The 18956-nt window shown below is 52.4% G+C and overlaps 7 protein-coding genes across 7 annotated transcripts; 5 read left to right on the forward strand and 2 right to left on the reverse strand.

Annotated features, from left to right (window-relative positions):
* Positions 1–48: 48 nt before the first annotated feature.
* On the forward strand, positions 49–1290 carry VFPPC_14500 (phosphatidylinositol-4-phosphate 5-kinase fab1; the record flags this gene model as incomplete). The annotated part of the gene is made up of 1 exon (XM_018292268.1): positions 49–1290. The coding sequence occupies one exon, from the start codon at positions 49–51 to the stop codon at positions 1288–1290; it is 1242 nt and encodes a 413-aa protein (XP_018140561.1).
* Positions 1291–1392: 102 nt separating this feature from the next.
* VFPPC_08900 (vacuolar protein sorting-associated protein Vps28) lies at positions 1393–2205 on the reverse strand (the record flags this gene model as incomplete). The annotated part of the gene is made up of 3 exons (XM_018287525.1): positions 1393–1785; positions 1837–2073; positions 2122–2205. 3 exons carry the CDS (start codon positions 2203–2205, stop codon positions 1393–1395), a joined length of 714 nt encoding a protein of 237 aa, XP_018140560.1.
* A 311-nt stretch (positions 2206–2516) lies between these two features.
* On the forward strand, positions 2517–4847 carry VFPPC_08899 (ribosome assembly protein Noc2; the record flags this gene model as incomplete). Its single annotated transcript, XM_018287524.1, has 1 exon — positions 2517–4847. The coding sequence occupies one exon, from the start codon at positions 2517–2519 to the stop codon at positions 4845–4847; it is 2331 nt and encodes a 776-aa protein (XP_018140559.1).
* A 388-nt stretch (positions 4848–5235) lies between these two features.
* Positions 5236–8342, reverse strand: VFPPC_08898 (hypothetical protein; the record flags this gene model as incomplete). Its single annotated transcript, XM_018287523.1, has 2 exons — positions 5236–7148; positions 7229–8342. 2 exons carry the CDS (start codon positions 8340–8342, stop codon positions 5236–5238), a joined length of 3027 nt encoding a protein of 1008 aa, XP_018140558.1.
* Positions 8343–10070: 1728 nt separating this feature from the next.
* Positions 10071–11970, forward strand: VFPPC_08897 (six-hairpin glycosidase-like protein; the record flags this gene model as incomplete). Its single annotated transcript, XM_018287522.1, has 2 exons — positions 10071–10532; positions 10588–11970. The coding sequence occupies 2 exons, from the start codon at positions 10071–10073 to the stop codon at positions 11968–11970; spliced, it is 1845 nt and encodes a 614-aa protein (XP_018140557.1).
* Positions 11971–14221: 2251 nt separating this feature from the next.
* Positions 14222–15595, forward strand: VFPPC_08896 (protein kinase-like protein; the record flags this gene model as incomplete). The annotated part of the gene is made up of 2 exons (XM_018287521.1): positions 14222–14623; positions 14684–15595. The coding sequence occupies 2 exons, from the start codon at positions 14222–14224 to the stop codon at positions 15593–15595; spliced, it is 1314 nt and encodes a 437-aa protein (XP_018140556.1).
* A 1058-nt stretch (positions 15596–16653) lies between these two features.
* Positions 16654–18450, forward strand: VFPPC_08894 (threonine dehydratase, mitochondrial precursor; the record flags this gene model as incomplete). The annotated part of the gene is made up of 2 exons (XM_018287519.1): positions 16654–16851; positions 16921–18450. 2 exons carry the CDS (start codon positions 16654–16656, stop codon positions 18448–18450), a joined length of 1728 nt encoding a protein of 575 aa, XP_018140554.1.
* Between the last annotated feature and the right edge of the window lie 506 nt (positions 18451–18956).

Here is an 18956-nt window from a genome sequence, read left to right on the forward strand (position 1 = left end):
CCACACGCTCACTTGAGCACTGGTCAATCACATTTCGCTGATGCCGCCATGTCCATTGACCTCAACTGGGAAACGCTGACCAGCGGCCCAGACGGCGACGCACTCGCCGAACGCATCAGGTCCTTCATCCACGACAAATTCCAAACTGTCCCGCTGCCGCGCTTCATCAGATCCGTCACCGTCCACGGCTTTGATTTCGGCACAATCTCACCTGAGCTGGAGCTCAAGGACATAACAGACCCGCTGCCCGACTTTTACGACCAAGAAATAGGCGAGGACGAAAGTGACGATGACTTTGGAAGCGATGAGGAAGCGGCAGCACATCTCGCAGCCGAGCGCGCAAGACACGCCCTCGCAGGCGACAAGAGGCGCCCAGAGGGCATCAGAACCGCACTGAGAAACGACATTGGAGGACACGATTTGGGAAGTCCATTCCTGGGAACCTCTACGCCCGGTATATTAGGCGGGCCGGGGTTGAATTACTTCCAAAGCCATTTAGGCACAGGCACTCACACGCCGCTGGCTGCTGTGGCAGGCGCCCATCTCGGAAACTCGTGGATGGCGCCCGGGCCACTCGACTCATCCGACTTCTCCCACGCAGCTAGCCACCACAGAAACCCCTCGCAAAGCAGCATATCCGTCGACAACTTCTCCGTAAACCTGGAGGGCACGTCACCGCCCCTAAGGGAGAAGTCGAGCGTGTCCACGCTTGCCCCCACATCAGTGACTACATCTCGCCCGCCCACGCGGGACACCCATCTCGCCGACTCGGCTGTCGAGGAAGACGGGCCGCTGGACGCAAACGCCGTAGATAAGAATCTGGCCGCGCAGAGGAGAGAGCCGCGGGTGGAGGACGTGCAGGCCGTTTTTCGGATACGCTACGCGGGGGACATTCGGCTGAATCTTACGGCGGAGATATTACTGGACTATCCTATGCCGAGTTTCGTGGGGATTCCGCTCAAGTTGAATATCACGGGGTTGTCGTTTGACGGGGTGGGTGTGCTGGCAAAGATTAGGAAGAGGGTTCATTTCTGCTTCTTGAGCCCCGAGGATGCGCTGGCGGCTGTGGGATCGGTGGAGGATGATGCGGTGGGTGAAGAAGCGAGGAAGACGGGCAAGTTTGGCGGGCTGCTGCAGGAGATTAAGGTTGAGAGCGAGATTGGCGAACGGGACGGCGGGAAGCAGAGTCTCAAGAATGTGGGCAAGGTGGAGAGGTTTGTGTTGGAACAGGTGAGGAGGATATTTGAGGAGGAGTTTGTGTATCCTAGTTTCTGGACGTTTTTGGTGTAATTGGTTGTGGTGAGGCGTTACGGTGATTTGGACTTGTGAATAGAAATTCCATCTTACACATGGCTGGCTAAATATTGTTCAAGATGCTATGTAATCAAAAATTCAGGTCAATGTCCTTCTGAACCCCTGGTACGCCTGCTGAATGTCCAGCTCCAGCTCCCTCGCCTGCTGCTCGCTCAGCTCATCCGAAGCCTTCATCTGGTTCAGCGTAATCAGCCACTGCACAATCTTGCCCCTGTTCTCAAAGTCCTGCTCCGTGACCCGGTTCACCGACTGAATCACATCGGACAGCAGCGGGTGCAGCTGGTCCTTTGACAGCATGCCCAGCTTGACGGCGTCGAGGAACGTGATGAATTCCTGGGTCGCTTCGAGGATGAGCACGCCGCTGGTGTTGTTGGCGGCGGAGGAGGCCTGCGGACCGGGGCCGGATGATGCGGTCACGGTGGTGGAGGGCATGCCGACGCGGAGACGTTCAGTGGCACGGGGCGCTTGGAGCTTGTAATTGTTAGTGGGTGAGCGTGCAGAAGAAAATGTGGTGTAGCGTACATCCCATTTTGCTTTGAATTCCTCGAGGCCTTGGAACTCGGCGGCAATGGTCTCGTCCGCCAGGAGGGCTTTGTACTGGCGGAGGGAGCGTTCGCAGATTTCGGTGTACTCTGCTTCGGGGATGGCGTCTTTTAGAAACGCTTTCTCGAGCTCATCTAGCGTGACGATGATGCTGAAGAGTTCGGCGAGAGAGTCTTGGAGATCGCGCTCGGCGCGGGTGTTGGTGAGCTTGACTTCCTGGGGGGTGTAAGTTACCGAGGACGATGGATGGGAGTTTAGATGTACCTCGTCTAGGTTGATTGTTGCGGAAAAGCTGGTATTGGGAACGTAGCTATGCGGTGTGGGCGCATAGCCTTGTCGGGGGATCATGGCGGCGGGTTGAGGTGGCACATTGAGCTCACCTTTGCGACGCTTCGTTGCAGATCCACGGTCCCTGAATTGGTGTTGATGGAGGTGCTTTGGCGGGGAGGATGACGATGCACGGCGGCAGAATGGTGCTCACCGCCTGCCCACACTGTGGGACTACGGACTATCGATAAGGCTGGATCTCGAAAAATTTTGGCAGCAGAAAGCCATTGGCTGGGTGGAACCTTTTGCAACACCGAAAAGCACATCTACTGCAACACAGATTCCCGCGGACCAATTCACCACCGCTCGTTGTGGGTGAGGAACTGCCAATCATGGGTCCCGGAAAGAAGAACCTCAAGGCGACGAAAAAGTTCGAAAAGAACCACCTCAAGGGTGTGCTGGACAAGAGAAAGGCGTCGGCCAAAGTCAAGCAGCGACAACAGGTCAAGGACAAGAAACAAGCCCGACGAACCAAGGACTCGGAATTTTTCAAGGGCGGCGAAGATGGCGCTACCCCTGAGAAAAAGGTCAATGGCGTCAAGGCCAAGAAGAGCGGCGAGATGAGCGTCGACGACTTTTTCCAAGGCGGCTTCGACGAGATTATCGATAGCAAGGGCAGCAAAGCTGGTAGCAAGCGCAAGAGAAGCCAGCCGGGTGAGGATGAGGATATGAGCGACGGAAGTGGCTCTGGCGTCGACATCAGCCAACAGCCCGTGGGTAGTGATAGCGAGGACGACAATGACGAGGACGAAGGCGGCATGAGCAAGGAGACTATGGATAAGCTGGCAGAGAAGGATCCCGAGTTTTACAAATTCTTAAAGGAAAACGACCCGGAGGCGTTGGACTTTGATGACGATGCGGATTTGGCAGAGGTGGATGAGCTGAGTGCCGGTGAGGACGAGCCAGAAGAGGAGCAGCCCAAGAAGAAGAAGCAAAAGAAGAGCAAGGCCGCGAAAGAAGAGGAGGAAGAGCCTTCCCAGAGCAACGAGTTGACTCGATCGACCGTCGCGACGTGGCGAAAGGCCATGGAGGAGAGTAACTCACTCAGAGCAGCTAGACAAGTTGTTCTGGCGTTCCGGTGCGCAGCTCACCTAAATGAAGAGGACGAGGACGGCGAGACACAGCAGCGGTGGGCGATCAACAGTCCCGAGGTGTACAACGACGTGTTGGTCCTGGCGCTCAAACAGATTCCCGTGGTCATGAACCACCACCTGCCGGTCAAGGAGTCTGCATCTGGCAGAGTATACGTGCAGACGGAGACGAAAAAGTTCAAGACGCTGTCCCTCCTCCTCAAGTCGTACACCTCGTCCATCATGCACCTCCTGGGGACGCTATCCGACGACAAGACGCTCAAGCTGACCCTCTCGTCGCTGACCCCCATCCTGCCATACCTCCTCTCATACAAGAAGCTCGTCAAAGCACTCGCCAAGGCCGTCGTCAACTTCTGGGCCCAGCCGGCCAGCTCGCAAACCACCAAAATCACGGCCTTCCTCGTGCTGCGGAAACTCGTCGTCATCGGCGACAAGGGCATCCGCGAGACGGTCCTCAAAGCCGTGTACCAGGGCCTCGTTCAGGGCAGCCGCGTCACCAACCACAACACCATCCAGGGCATCAACCTGATGAAGAACTCGGCCGCCGAGCTCTGGGGCATCGACCCGTCCGTCGGGTACACCACCGCCTTCACCTTCATCCGCCAGCTCGCCATCCACCTGCGCAACAGCATCGTCAACAACAAGAACGACGCCTTCCGCATGGTCTACAACTGGCAGTTCACGCACTCCCTCGACTTTTGGTCCTGCGTCCTCGCCGAGCACTGCTCCCCTCTCAAAGAAGCAGAGGCCGGCAAGGAGAACCAGCTCAAGCTCCTCATCTACCCGCTCGTCCAGGTCACCCTCGGGGCCATGCGCCTCATCCCCACGGCCATCTACTTCCCCCTGCGCTTCCACCTCGTCCGCTCCCTGCTGCGCACCTCCCGCGCCACGGGCACCTACATCCCGCTCGCGTCCCCGATCCTCGAGGTCCTCTCCTCCGCTGAGATGAAGAAGCCCCCCAAGGCCACCACCCTCAAGGCCTTTGACTTTGCCGTCTCCTACAAGGCCCCCAAGTCGTACCTCCGCACCCGCATCTACCAGGACAACGTGGGCGAGCAAATCGTCGAACTTCTCAGCGAGTTTTTCCTCCTGTGGTCCACGTCCATTGCTTTCCCGGAGCTGGCCCTCCCCGTCATCATCCAGCTGAAGCGGTGGTTGAAGCAAGCCCGCTCCAAGAACCAGGGCAACAAGAACGCCAAGCTCGTCTCCCAGCTCGTCATCCTCGTGCAGAAGCTGGAAGCAAACGCAAAGTTTGTGGAGGAGCGTCGCGCCAAGGTGGACTTTGCGCCCAAGGACCGCGCGCAGGTGGACACTTTCTTGAGGGACTTTGATGTGGCTAAGACGCCGTTGGGGGCGTATGTCGTGAGCCAGAGAAAGGTGCGGGAGGAGAAGAGCAAGATGTTGGAGGATGCGAGGAAGGAGGAGGATAGGAAGAGGAGAGAGGACGAGAGGCGTCAGGATGAGGGTGAGGATGAGAGCGAAGATGAGATGGAGGTTGATGATGAAGATGAAGATGAGGATGTGGACGAGGATGAGGACGTTGAGCTGGACGACGATGAAGATGACGAGTAAACTGTAGCATACATAGAACGGATACCTAATTTCCTAGTCACATTCACATTCACATTCACGGTCCAATGCGACATGTCGGTAGTAAACTGGCATGGTGCTCATTCTTGCTCTAGCAAGCCAACACTGACTGAATGTTGAAACAAAACTCATCCAATCCTTTTACCCAAAACTCCATACAAAATGCCTCTCGTCCTGAAAATGAACACAAAACATAAAAGCGCCAAACGACAAAAGCCAGACCTAAAACACCAAAGCCCTGATTATAACGATCCATAAGTCCAGAACACCAGTTACCGCGCCAGGTTCCATGAGTTCATTCTAGCAATGCTTCGCTCATCATACACAGCGATTCCATGCCATTCCCTTAATCCTGTAGCATGCTCGTGTTTCAATTGGTCTCTTGAATACCTTCCCATGTGAATTGTTCACTTCCGCCAGTGACGTCGCGCACTGTCATGCCAGTGATGTTGAGAACAGTCATTTCGACTTCCTCCTCGGTCATGGCCTGGCCAGCTGCCTTTTGTCCTTCCAAGACATCATAAAGGGTGTAGATTTGATCATTCTTCACTTCCATGCGTTTCAGCAGCGTTCGAATCGATTCAGCAAGGCTCAACCGTTCGCGGCGGCCGATTGACTTGTCGCTCTTGTTGTATTCTGCCTGCAGGCGTGACAGTTCCATCTGAAGGTGCTCGGTTTCATCCTCCAGGCCCTTGATGACAAGAGCGAGGGCGTGGCCGGGCGACTGGGCCGGGCGAATCGTTAGGTCATCGCCCGCAATGTTGCGATCTGTTACCGGAACAGGGCGAGAGACAGCAACACGCTTCTTGCCAGAGGCAGCTTCGGATGCAGAGATGACGCCGCGGTGAGACGTGATGCGGCTGCAGACTATGCAATTGCGGCAGCTGTGCTCACAGAGGCCATCTAGGACGCGGCGGGCGTCTACAGAGAGCACGGGACAAGTATCGTGGTTTGTCTTGTTCGTGGCATTTGTGGCATCAAGCTCCATTGTGTGCTGTTGTGCCGGTCGTGAGTGGCTGGCACGTCGTGACGTGTTACTGTGAGTAGTCACGTCACGCTGAGGCTGGACGTTGATGTCCTTCACGGACAGATCGAACACGACGGCCGCGTCTTGGTTCGTGAAATCTTCCGACTGGAATCCACCAGTGGTGTCGTCGTTTTGATCCAAGTCAGTCATTGAAGGACGCTCAGGCTGTCGCCTCTTGCTGCCTTGGTTTGCTGCGTTGCCGCTGTTCTTGTTTCGGAGGGCAGACTTCTCCGGAATCGAAAAGGCCACTCCCTTGGATGCCGTGCGAGGTCGGCTTCGGGATCGTTGTCGGCTGTTGCCTGCACGCCGGGGGAGTTCTTGGGTCTCTTGCTCTGTAATGTAGCCTTGAGAGGTCACTTCAGGCAGAGTCGGCATGTCCCTAGTCTCCGTAGCCTCTGCAGGTTGAGACCCATTCGTCTTGACAGTTATATCAGGGATAAAGTAAGCCGAGGTCATGTTTTCCTCCGTCTCCTCCACGCGACCAGAGACCTCATTCTTATGCGCAGGCCTGAAATGGTCAAGCTGCTGCTTCAAAAAGTCCACCTCTTCCTTCATCTTGAGATTCTCTTCGTGCAGGTCGTGAACGCTTCGTTCAAAGCCTGAATTCTCCCGTCGAAGAATCTTATTTTCGTTGAAATACTTTTCATTGTGGCGGACAAGACTGTCGTTGTCTCCCTGAAGAGCAGACTTTTCTTGCGTCATGGTCTCTATCGTGGCGCGAAGAGAGTCGATTTCTTCCCGAGCTACGTCAAGCTCATGCTGGGCACCATCGAGATTCTCGCGGAGATCTTCGTTCTCCTCAGTCAGTCTGTCATTGGTAGCACGTAGAGATTTATTCTCGGCGACTAGTCCTGACTCCTCGCCACGAGCGCTCTTGTTGGCACGCAGTGAATCGACCTCGTTCCGTAGACGTTTCTGCTCCTTGCGCAGATTTTCATTATCAGTGCGGAGAGAGGCATTGTCGAGCTCCAATGCATCACGGCTGTGCTTCAGCGACACAAGATCACGGCGTAGTGTGTCATTGTCTTGCCGGGCCTGGTCTGACGTTTCCAGCAGCTCCCGTGAGGTAGATAGCTCTTTTTCCCGCACGCTGAGCTTACGGGTGAGCTTGCTAATGTCTTCACAGGCGTCTTGTAGCCGGCTAATAGCCCTGTCACGCTCGTGGGCGACGGAATCATTTGCAATCTCATTTGTGGTGAGCTTTCGCGAGGCTTCGTCTAATTGTGCTCGCAGGCTTGCAACCTCCAACTCAAGTTCTGTAAAATAAAAGATGAAATGGTTAATGGCAAACGAAAGCTAAACGTTGGGGGGGGGGGGTTCTATTTCGATGACTTACTCCTCTTTTGTACCAACATCTTTTCACTCTCATTGTCGCCACTGAACTTGCCGTGTCGGAGCTGAGCTTCCAGTCTTTCGACCTGAAGCTGCAGGCCCTCTGCATACTCTTGAACCTTATCATGGGCACCCTGCAGGGAGACAATCTCATCACGGATCATATCCATAGAGACAAAGATTTTCTCTTCGTCTTGGGGGATTTCAAGTGCGTCGACTTGGGCGTGAGCGGCAGCGGCAGGTCTTTCCTGGCGATCGTGTACTTTGCCATGCTTGACAAAAATTGGCACTCCATTCTTCATCGAACCGCTGAACTTGAGTGTACCAGTCACAAAGTCGCCGAGATGAGAGACGTCCGGCATGAAAAATGAGCGCACATTGGACGTGTCACGGCCGGGGCTTGCCATGGAAGCTGGCGAGGGCGGTACGGCAGTTAGGCTGGATTTGGCCGACGACATGTGTGGTGAATCCTGGTGATCGTTTCTGGGGCTCAGAGAAGCACGTTGGAGGCGATTGAGCGCGTCGGTTATGGATGGTCGTCGCTGTTGGTTCGCAATGGGCTCTGAAGGCGCTCGAGTGTGAGTCTTGGACAAGGGGCTTGGGTTTTGCTGCGATTTGGCCATGCCGTAGTACGACGTCGGTCTGGCAGGCGATTTGTCCAGGATGGAGGAGATGTCTGATTCGTTGTCGACGCGAGGCTGCATCTCAGCACGCGTCTTGGTTCTGCCGGGCCATATATCCTGAGTAGAGTCGTCGAGAGTGAATTTGACGTTGGAGACGGGAGGTTTGTTCTCTTTAGACTGTGCCTTCCATGGGCGCGTATCCACGGCGTCGTCAAAGATTGGCGCATTGTTCGTGTTGGGCTTGGAGAAGTATTCGGGCCACTTGCGATGAGCGGCGTCCCAATTGACGGGAAGCTTCCTCGGGGCGGTGACTCGAGCAATATCCTCGTTGAGGCGGCGGGTAGACTCGCCTTCTGGGTCGGAAAAGAGCGAGGACATGGTTACGGTGCCATGAGAACCCGTGGACGACGGCGGGGAGTTGAAAGGATTGGCGCGGTTGGCATTCATTTCTCTAAGAATGCGAGAGCGATACCGATGCACGGCGTCGGTCTCCATGGCTCTGCTACGCGTGCTACGCGATGCCGGAGCTTAGGAGTCGACGGTTGGTAGTGAAATAGAAGATGCGAATAGTTGAATGGCGTGTGGTGTGTCCAAGATGGAGAGGCGCGTGGGTTCAACAGGCGCGTAAGCAAATCAATGCGGAAGAGCACTTAAAGCATAAGGAAGGAGCATGCAAAATGTAAAACGCGTGCTGGCAGCAAATTCATGAAGAACACAAAATGTCAAGAGCGACGGGAGACTTTGGAAAGCTTGAAGGAAGACCGAAGCTGGACGTTGTGATGGAGCAAGACATTCGAGGTACAAAGATGTTGGTGGGCAAATGGCAGGATCAAAGGTCCATGGGGTTGATGCAGGCGTCGCGCGCTCTGGTTGGTGGATGAGCTGCTCTTTTGGGAGAAAGTAAACAAACCAGCCCAGCCAGTTGTTGTTTCGGACTGTCGATGTTGAGTGGGGCCGAAGAATAGACCAGCCAGGGACAAGAGCTTTCGACGTTTGATCCAACATGAATTTCACAATTTCGATAGCGACGCCAAGGTTGATGATATGAATACATTGAAAGGCAATTTTTTCGATTGTAGGTTGAACTTGGACTCGAATACTTCACTGAAAATTCCCGGTCGATGCACCCAAAGTTGTATAGATTCATCAGAATTCCGCTGATGAGCCAATATCGTTCATGTTGGACATACGTCCGGCTGATATGCTTTCATCCTTTCATCCTCTGCAAGACTTTTCGTCGTAATTTCGGGCAGGTTCTTATTTAATTTTTGTTAGAGAAGAATTATTCCACCTTTGGCCCGCCATACCAACTCAGCTTCCTTAAACACACCTTCACCTTCATCTGACCCTGTCGTGGCGTGGTCACGCGTGCTCTTCAGTCAGGAGCTAAGCTAACCTGCAGGAAACGACCATGGTCGCATTAGAAGCTTGCAATGATGATTGCCAAGATTAAGTTATGCGTCGTGTGACGGACTGATTCTCCTTGGCTGCATTTCCACTTGAACAATTTTGCTACAACTCCTGCGTTATGGAAGATCACAGGAAGCGCTGTGTTGCGACGATGGACGGCTTCAAGCTCGACGGCACATTGTAACCATGACTGACTTGCTTGGCTGCCAGGAAAGCGATGGATGAATCAAATCAAAGGGATGGGCCAATGTAAAATCGAATCCTTCCATTATCTGATCAGCCGATCTATTAATGGTGTACCCCGTCAGTCAAGTCCACTCGATACGCCTTCCCCAGGATTCATGGATTCATGGATTCTCTCGCCCCCACACTCCACCAGCCCATCTCATCTCGCTCCAGCATGGCATGCGATCACGACGACAGACCTCTCCCATCAATCACACCGGTTCCTCATGTAGAGTCACCCAAAAATGCGACACTCGCTTCAACAGTAACGAGGCGTCGCATGTCTAATTTGGTGTGGGGACTGAGCCGACGCTCACTCACACAAGGGGGGGGAGTGTTCCAGTTCAACTTGAAAACCAATATCTGATGGCTCCTTGCCATTGCATCGTCGCATCTGCCACACGATTCTACGGTCAACCGCGATTCCTCTGTCCTTTATGGCCCATGAGAACGTTTCCAGATATAGAGGTATATATTGCTGGCCTCTTCGCATGCGCTTTCACAGCAGCAACGGCTTCTGTGCTTGACGGAGCCTCAAATTCATGTCTCACGACAGGATAGGTGTCACTCTATTTCCACCAGTGCAGAATGACGCGCCTACTCTACGTCGCTAGCCTCTGCGCATTGGTCGCATCATCTTCAACGGCAACAAGTGGCCTGCCGAGGACTGAACTCACAGTCTGCTCGGTGTACGACCAGCAAACGAGCCTTGATTGCCGACCAGTTCCAGAGAACTTCCTCGACCCTCGAGACGATACCACCGTCTCCCCCGGAGCTGACCCGAGAGTCCTCGAGGATGCCTTCTTCGCGCTGTCGGTCTTACAGAATGTCTACTTTGCAGCTGTTAATGGCACTTGGCCCACGTCCATTGACTGGACCGGAGCAGTCGTGGAAACTGTCGTGGCCGGCATGCTTACAACTCTGACAAAGTCACTCGACTCAACTGAGAAGGGTCGTGCTTGGAAAGAGAAGGAAAACCTCATTTCTTCCATTTTTGCCCAGGTCACTCATTCGTTCTTTGGACAAAATGCTGTGGGAATATTGGACCAGGTGAGACTAGCACCCCACAGCCGTGTATCCGTGTTGTCGCTAACGCTTTGTTCAGGCATACGATGATGTCCTCTGGGTAGTCCTTGGCTGGCTTGAAGCCGTAAAATTTGTTCGGCTCCATTCAACTCTACACTATCCCGGCACGGAAAAGAAGTGTTTGAGCATGCCTGGCAGGCTGAGCGATGCAATTGGAACCACCGCATGGCACGGGTACAACTGGTTTTGTACCTTTGCCGAGCGAGCCAGAGCCTTCTGGGATTTTGCGACCAAGGGATGGGATACAAAACTCTGCCACGGTGGAATGATTTGGAACCCCAAACTGCTCCCCTACAAGAACGCCGTCACCAACGAGCTGTGGATCGCGGCATCCATCTCCATGTACCAGTATTTCCCCAACGACAAGTTCAAGGACTCATGGGCGGCAAGTAAGGGCTTTCCTACCAATGATCCTGTGTATTTGGCGGCCGCCATCGTGGGCTATAAGTGGCTCAAGGATGTCAACATGACAAATACCCAGGGTCTGTACGTGGACGGCTACCACGTTGACATGAGGAAACCGAACAATGTCGAGTGTGACCAGCGAGATGAAATGGTCTATACATATAATCAAGGCATCATCTTGACAGGACACAGGGGCCTCTTTACTGTAACCGGCAGCCCGTCTTACCTCGAGGATGGGCACACTCTGATTAAAAACGTCATTCGGGCGACGGGCTGGGACCTGGGCAGGAACGCACCCATAGACAACATAAACAAACCGCATCACGGAAAGCTACCTCCGTGGAGAGGAATCGGCCGTTACGGCATTCTCGAAGAAAAATGCGACGCAGATGGGACATGCTCTCAAGACAGCCAAACGTTCAAGGGCATATTCTTCCACCACCTCACGGCATTCTGCGCACCCATTGCCCCCGTGGACATGACGCCGGACGCTAGAGTCAACCAAAACGATTTCAGTAAGGTACAGACTGCTCACGATAAAGCTTGCCGCAGCTATCTGGGCTGGGTGAAGCACAACATGGACGCAGCGCTGGACACTCGAGACAAGGCCGGTCGATTTGGGATGTGGTGGGGAGGCGGCATCTTCAAGCAGATTGATCTGGTGCCACGGAAATGCGGAAACAACGATACCACCGCCGCCGCCAATACGACCGACTATCGCAACAAGGGGACACCTCTAGATGACATTTGGGGTCTGAATGTGACATGGCAGCCCGGTGCAAAGAGTCCCCCTAACGGGTGTCGGGATCTTTTGCTTGGACCAGATCCGCAGCTTAGACTTGGCGGTGCAATTGAGTTGACTGTAGATTTGCAGACGCTGCTTGATCGGCAGGACAGGCCTCGAGATCCGAATGATCGTGGTAGGGGGAGGACAGTCGAGACGCAGGCGGGAGGACTGGCGTTGATCAGAGCATACTGGGAGTTGTCTCAAATGTGAGGTGTTGCATCGTAGAGAATCAGTAGTACTATGAAGCACATTTAGCGAATATCATTACGTGGCGCTATATTTGGGCCTGAATGCATTCAAGAAGCTGCATTGGTGAATGTCGTGATTCTTGTTTAGACTCAGCGAACTTAGCGGGCGTGGAAAAGAATGCATGTAGGAATAGCTCGGAATGTGGGTGTGATCATGGAAGAAGGCTTCAGAAAGGTGCAGCTATGGCAAGGTCTCGCGTGTGTGAATTTACTAGACGAGAACTTCTTGCTGCAGACTCACATCTGCACAATTTGCAAAGAAGGTGTCGCAATTGTAGGTGTGGCAAGTAGGAGCATAGCAAGTGGTAGATTTGCTAGCAAAAAGGTCTAGCAAGCAGAGGTATGGCATCCGGTAAATCTACACACAAAAGAACGTGGCAAGCAGAGGTGTGGCATCCAATAAATCTACACACAAAAAGGCGTGGCAAGCAGGAGCGTGGCAAGTGGTAGATTTACTAGCAAAGAGGTGTAGCAAGTAGGGGTATAGCAAGTAGCAGATTTACTAGCAAAAAGGTCTAGCAACTAGGAGCGTGGCATCTAGTAAATCTACACACAAAAAGGCATAGCAAGTAAGAGCATGGCATCTAGTAGATTTACGCACAAAAAGGCGTGGCAAGTGGGAGCATAGCAAGTGGTAGATTTGCTAGCAAAAAGGCGTGGCAACTAGAAGCGTGGCAAGTGGTAGATTTACTAGCAAAGAGGTATAGCAAGTAGGGGTATAGCAAGTAGCAGATTTACATATAAAAGAGCATAGTAAGTAGGAGCGTGGCATCTAGTAAATCTACACATAAAAGAGCGTGGCAAGTAAGAGCGTGGCAAGTGGTAGATTTACATATAAAAGAGCATAGTAAGTAGAAGCGTGGCATCTAGCAGATTTGCCAGTAAAAGAGCGTGGCAAGTAGGGGCGTGGCATCTAGTAGATTTACACACAAAAAGGTATGGCAAGCAGGAGCGTGGTAAGTGGTAGATTTGCTAGCAAAAAGGTCTGGCAACTTGACTCCCGCAACTGCACGATTTGCTAACAACGTAGTCCCGCAAGTGAGGCCATACATTTGCATCTGCACACTAATCCCTATCTTAAGTATGGAGTAGTCTCTTGCATCCACACCCGCATCAGCTTCATGACACCCACCCAAATTATCACCAGTTTCTTCAACACCACTCCCAGACATCATCATCCCCCAACCAACAGCGCGGTATGTAGCCTTAAAGCTAGCAGCGCTGCAACCCGCCAGTCAGTCCCGGAGACTTTAACGTTTGAAGTCTGACGTGCAGCAGGTCCCCAATTGACTTTCAACCCCACCACGAGTGGTGATAGCTTCATGGCCATATCTCAAGACGCCGGTTCGTTTTCACGATTGACGATGCGCAAGGTGCTTTGCTTGTGAATGAGAACTGTCATCTATCCCATATGGACCAGAGCACTCATGAAGCTGAAATCTGTTCAGTTGCTACGCTACCGCTCAGAGTACATCGATGAATTTCTGGCGATGCTTCAACGGCTGCTACATGATGGTAGTCTGGACTCAATCGACTTCATTGATTGCTGCCTGTGACAATAATTGCAAAAAGCAATATAAAAAGAGGGGCTCAAGGCAGAATATTCACCTCATGACCAACGTGCATACCTTCACGATGGAACTAACAGCACAATGAGTCAATCACCAACGGAATAAACAACCTGCCCAAGAGCCCAGTTTGTGTGCTATTCAACAGGTGTAGGACTGGATTCACAGATAAATTTGACAAAAAAAACTCTTTATGGCTCTCGTTGTGACTATTGGTCCTCGGAATGATCAAGACGAAACACAGATACTACAAACACCAATTGTCACTCGTGAAGTCATCGTGAATCCAAGGCTTGTGGCAGCGGGTGTGAGCATCTCTCGGCTCCACATCTCAGCTATTTATTCCTGCACTCAAAATGGCAAAAATGGGTTGATACATGCAAGGCTGGTGAAGCAGACCGGACTTTCATGCACATGGCCTGAGGTATTGTGTTTCGGGATGCGGCTGTCAACGCCCCCCCGATTCTCTCCTCCCACCCAACAAAGTTAACAATGTTTCCTTCTCGCCCGTGAATTTGGAGTCAAGGTAGCAAAATCCCTTCAGTCACTCCAAGACTTATCTTCTTGCAATCACCTGGCCTCCAAACTCACCACGTTGACACAACCCTCTCTCAACACGCTTCATTCCCATTGCGTGCCACCAATATGCTCAACCTCAATGACAGGTTATTCGGATTTAGTGGTGCCATCAGTCCTGGCGGTCCAAGTGTCTGGCACATCACAGACTGGGATCAGCGGCGCCTAGTGTCCGTTATGATGGACGAGGAGCAGGAAGAAGAGGACGAAGCGCGTGGTCATCTTCTCAAGTACATCAATGACCTCCCACCTGACGTCCATCAAATTCACGTATCCCCTACCGGCGAACTCATTTCCGTGTCCAACGATCCAAAGGACGATCCAACGTATTTTCCTTACTACCCACCACTGAGTGAAGTTCAGAATCCAAATAATGCCCCAGTGGTCTCGCGGGCAGATCTCTATGAACTTGACAGGCTGGGACCAATGGTCGACCTTGTGATATGCCCGCGGTCAGAACCTACAAGGCAGGTAGGTTGGTTTGAAAGAGAAACAAAAAAGTCATTTCATCGAGGCCTAACATGAGGATAGCTCGTGTTCAAGTACTATTTTCACATCCAACGTTTACGCTTTATATGGCACGAAATGAATCTGTGGATGCGTCTGCCCAAGCATCCCCATATTGTACCGTTTGACAAGATTGTCGTGGATGAACTTGAAGGGCGATTAGTCGGGTTTACAACTCTATACATCCCCGGGGGCACATTGGAAGAGAACACATCTCGCATGTTCAAACTAAAATGGCTTCATCAGCTGACGAGCGTGGTCGACGAGCTAAATCTGAACCTGGGAATCGCTCATCAGGATGTTGCTGCACGAAACCTTGTGATAGATGAGACGACGGATTCCCTGATGATATTCGACTTTAATTTCTCGGCTCGCATCGGGAAGCCAGAATGTGAGGAGGTCAGGAACGATATCAAGGGAGTCTTATTCACCATGTACGAGATTATAACCCGCCACGATGACCTTCGCAGAGTAAGACACGAAGAGCAAGATGCCTCTGTCATTGAACAAGCCGAATGGGTGAAGCATCCAGATGTTCTCCTGGACCATCCAGTCTCCGAGTTTCGCAAAGTTTTGACAGAGTGGTGCCAAAAGCGAAAGAACGGGGAGAAGGCGGGCGTGCACACAGACACCCCCAATTTCGTGGACTGGCCACCTCTTCCAGATGCTCCACTTTCTGGGATCGAATTTCGCCTCACAGATGGAACGACAAGGACGGAATTTTGGAAGAGAGATATGTGGAGAAGAAGTGAGCTGCGAGAAAAGGGCAAGACTATTCTCAACTGGCAGCGACGTGCCCAGGTAAAGCTCGAGCCGAGGAGACTAAGTGGGATTGAGAGCAAGCAGTACAATGATCAGCTGGTTGATCCTGCTGCCGGAGACTTTGGCGATGCTGAAGACTACGTCCGACTGGGTTATGTAAAGAGGACACCATAGAATGGGATATAGACACAATGGCGTACGTTCCGAGGCGTTGATGCGTCCAGCCTTCCAACTCGAGCGGGAGCTTCAACTTTACTTATCCATATCCCTCTGCCGTCAGGGTCACAGTGCTGTGTATATCCAGGACCGAGAACGTTGCGGCGAGCTTACTTTGTTGTGGGAATTTGAAGTGACAGCGCCTGACGTTCCACCATGTCTCTTGGTGCATGCGGTAAATTTTCGACATGTCTTTCAAATGCTTTGAGGTGAAGAGGACAACCGAACTGTATCCGCACGCTGTCCATACATGTGAGTGCGGTATGGTGACGGCGTTGTACCATGCTGTATTGTTGTTTCGGCGACCTACTGGATCAAACAACATGGACCCCTAAATTTCCATCTGAAGTGATCAAGTCCAGCATCCCGTCTGATGAATGCCGCTCACTGCTGGTGTACCGAGGCTGGCTGTGGCGCTTCCCCATGATGACAACAGGCGCAGAGCAATTGTAATTGTCTCTGTGCTGATTTGTCCGTCTTCGGAACCTCTCAATCGCCCAATCGCCCCAAACGACATCAGCCCAAACCAATTACGTACAATGCACCCCTAACAAGGTCCCGTGGTTGGCGACACATGATTGCGTCGGGCAGCTGTATTGTTTATCGTGTATTACTGATCGTTGATATATTGTAAATATCTTTTGAAAAGATTTCGACATCCATTCATTTTTCTCCTCGAGCAGTCGATTCCTCTTCACAGCCAATTGCAAGTCCAGCTTTACAGTTTGATTTGCAGCGGTGTGATAAGAGCCCGACCGTTTCGCGCGTTTCGTTTGGCTGGTCAAGCTTGCTCTTATCGGGACAAGTCGCATCACATCGGGCGCGCCTTTGCCTTTGCCCCGCCATCGTTCTCCCCAGTGCCAGGTGCAAAAAAATCTTGGCTCCGATCTTTCGGCGGCCGTGACTGTGACTGTTGCTCTCAAGTGCTCTTGGCGCCACACACCACCACAACTTTAGACTTCTTCTTTTGCAACTCCAATTCACCACCACCACACATCTTGCCCATTGACTTCGAGATGCCTTCTCTTCTTGGGCATGCAGAGGCCAACGGCACTGTGTCGGAGACCAATGGCCACCACAGACCCGAGACGCCTGCCGGCCGAATGGCCTTGACCGACTACAGCATCAACCCCTCGCCGTCATCGGAGGAAAAGAGAGCCAGACTGCGAAAAGCTGTGCCTGAAGATTTGTTGCTTCCCAACGGATATCCCGACGTATGTTCCTAACCGCGAATCGCTTGCGATTGTTATCGTCCATGCCATGCTAATCATTTACACTCACAGTATCTTCGCATGATTGCCGGTGCCACCTCCAGAGTGTACGAAGCCTGCAAACTTACTCCCCTTACCCAAGCCGTCAACCTCAGCAACCGACTCGAATGCAATGTTCTCCTCAAGAGAGAAGATACACAGCCCGTTTTCAGTTTCAAACTGCGCGGTGCATATAACAAAATGGCGCACCTGGACCCTGCCCTCAGCTGGAAAGGTGTCGTCTGCTGTTCCGCCGGCAACCACGCTCAAGGCGTTGCCTACTCGGCGAGAAAACTCAAAATCCCTGCGACCATCATCATGCCCGAAGGAACACCTAGCATCAAGCACATGAATGTCGCGAGACTAGGCGGTCACGTGGTGTTGCATGGTGCCGACTTTGACGCTGCCAAGGAAGAGTGCGCCCGGCGAGAAAAGCAAGACGGCCTCATCAACATCCCACCCTTTGACGACCCATATGTCATTGCCGGTCAGGGAACCATTGGAAATGAACTCTTTGGCCAGGTCAACATGTCCAAGGTGGAGGCCATCTTTTGCTGTGCTGGCGGCGGCGGCCTGATTGCTGGAATTGGCTACTATGTGAAGCGCATGGCTCCCCATGTCAAGATCATTGGTGTCGAGGCATACGATGCCAATGCTTTGGCTCAATCATTACGAAAAGGCGAGAGGGTTGTTCTCAGTGAGGTCGGCCTCTTCGCTGATGGTGCTGCCGTCAAAACCCTTGGCGAAGAGACGTTCCGCATCTGCCAGGAAGTCGTCGACGACGTTGTCGAGGTGACCACGGACGAGATTTGCGCTGCCATCAAGGACATGTACGATGATACTCGCTCTGGTCTCGAACCTGCCGGAGCATTGTCCATTGCCGGCCTGAAGAAATATGTCTCTCAAAACCCATCCCAAGATCCCAACCGCACTCTCGTGGCCGTCACGTCCGGAGCAAACATGAACTTTGACCGATTCCGATTCGTCGCCGAGCGTGCTGCTGTCGGTGAAGGCAAGGAAGTTCTCCTGGCCGTCACCATCCCCGAGAGGCCCGGTGCGTTTGCCAAACTCGTTGACACCATCATGCCCTATGCTGTTACCGAATTCAACTATCGCTATGCCGACCAGGACGTTGCCAATGTCATGATTGGTTTGTCCTTGACCGCCCCTGCTGTCAAGCGAAGCGAAGAGCTACGCATGCTCATAGAGCGCATTCGAAACGAGGGCATGACCATAACCGACCTCTCTGGCGATGAACTAGCCAAGAGCCACCTTCGATACCTGGTTGGAGGTCGCTCTGGTGTCGCCAACGAGCGCTTGTACATGTTTAGTTTCCCAGAGCGACCTGGAGCACTGGAGCGATTCTTGAAAACCCTTCGACCCAGATTCACCATTAGCCTTTTCCACTACCGAAACTACGGTGGTGATATCGCCAAGGTTTTGGCCGGCATCTCATGTCCCGAAGAAGATAGTGGGGAACTGGCTCAGTTCCTCAAAGATGTCGATTATCCATTCGAGGAATGCACAAATTCCGAAGTCTTCAAGACATTCCTTAGGTCATAAAAAGTGTCGACGTCAATTCTAGCGAAAGAATTGGACGCCCGAGGCGCTTTTCTTGTTCTGTTTTCTTTGTTTTGGTGGGCGTTTTTTGGACATGGCGTTTAGGGTATTCACATTGATCAGTGCTGTGCTCTGCTCGGAGCAAGCATAAAGATCGTGAGAAAAGTTTGCTGATGGTGCATCAAACCTCGTAATCTATCATCATATATGTCATAATGTTGGGGCACGTAGATAAGCTCCTCCTTGTTGCATAGTTTTGTCCATAGAACTGCATTGAAATTCACCAAGAGAGAAGACTCTAGGCCCACACAGAGGGAAAACAAATGGTGCAAATTTTGAACCACCAATTTCGAAACATCAATGTGAAACCAAGAATGAATACGTGTGTGAATCGCGCCAGCGGTGTACCAACTGAAACGAGGCTTATGAGCTTGAACTGCATTCGATAGATTAACCTGTGAAACATGCCGACTTCTTTCCACCGGATCATTATGTACAGGACGAGGCAG

The sequence above is a fragment of the Pochonia chlamydosporia genome, chromosome 6, assembly GCF_001653235.2.
Source record: "Pochonia chlamydosporia 170 chromosome 6, whole genome shotgun sequence".
NCBI lineage: Eukaryota > Fungi > Ascomycota > Sordariomycetes > Hypocreales > Clavicipitaceae > Pochonia > Pochonia chlamydosporia.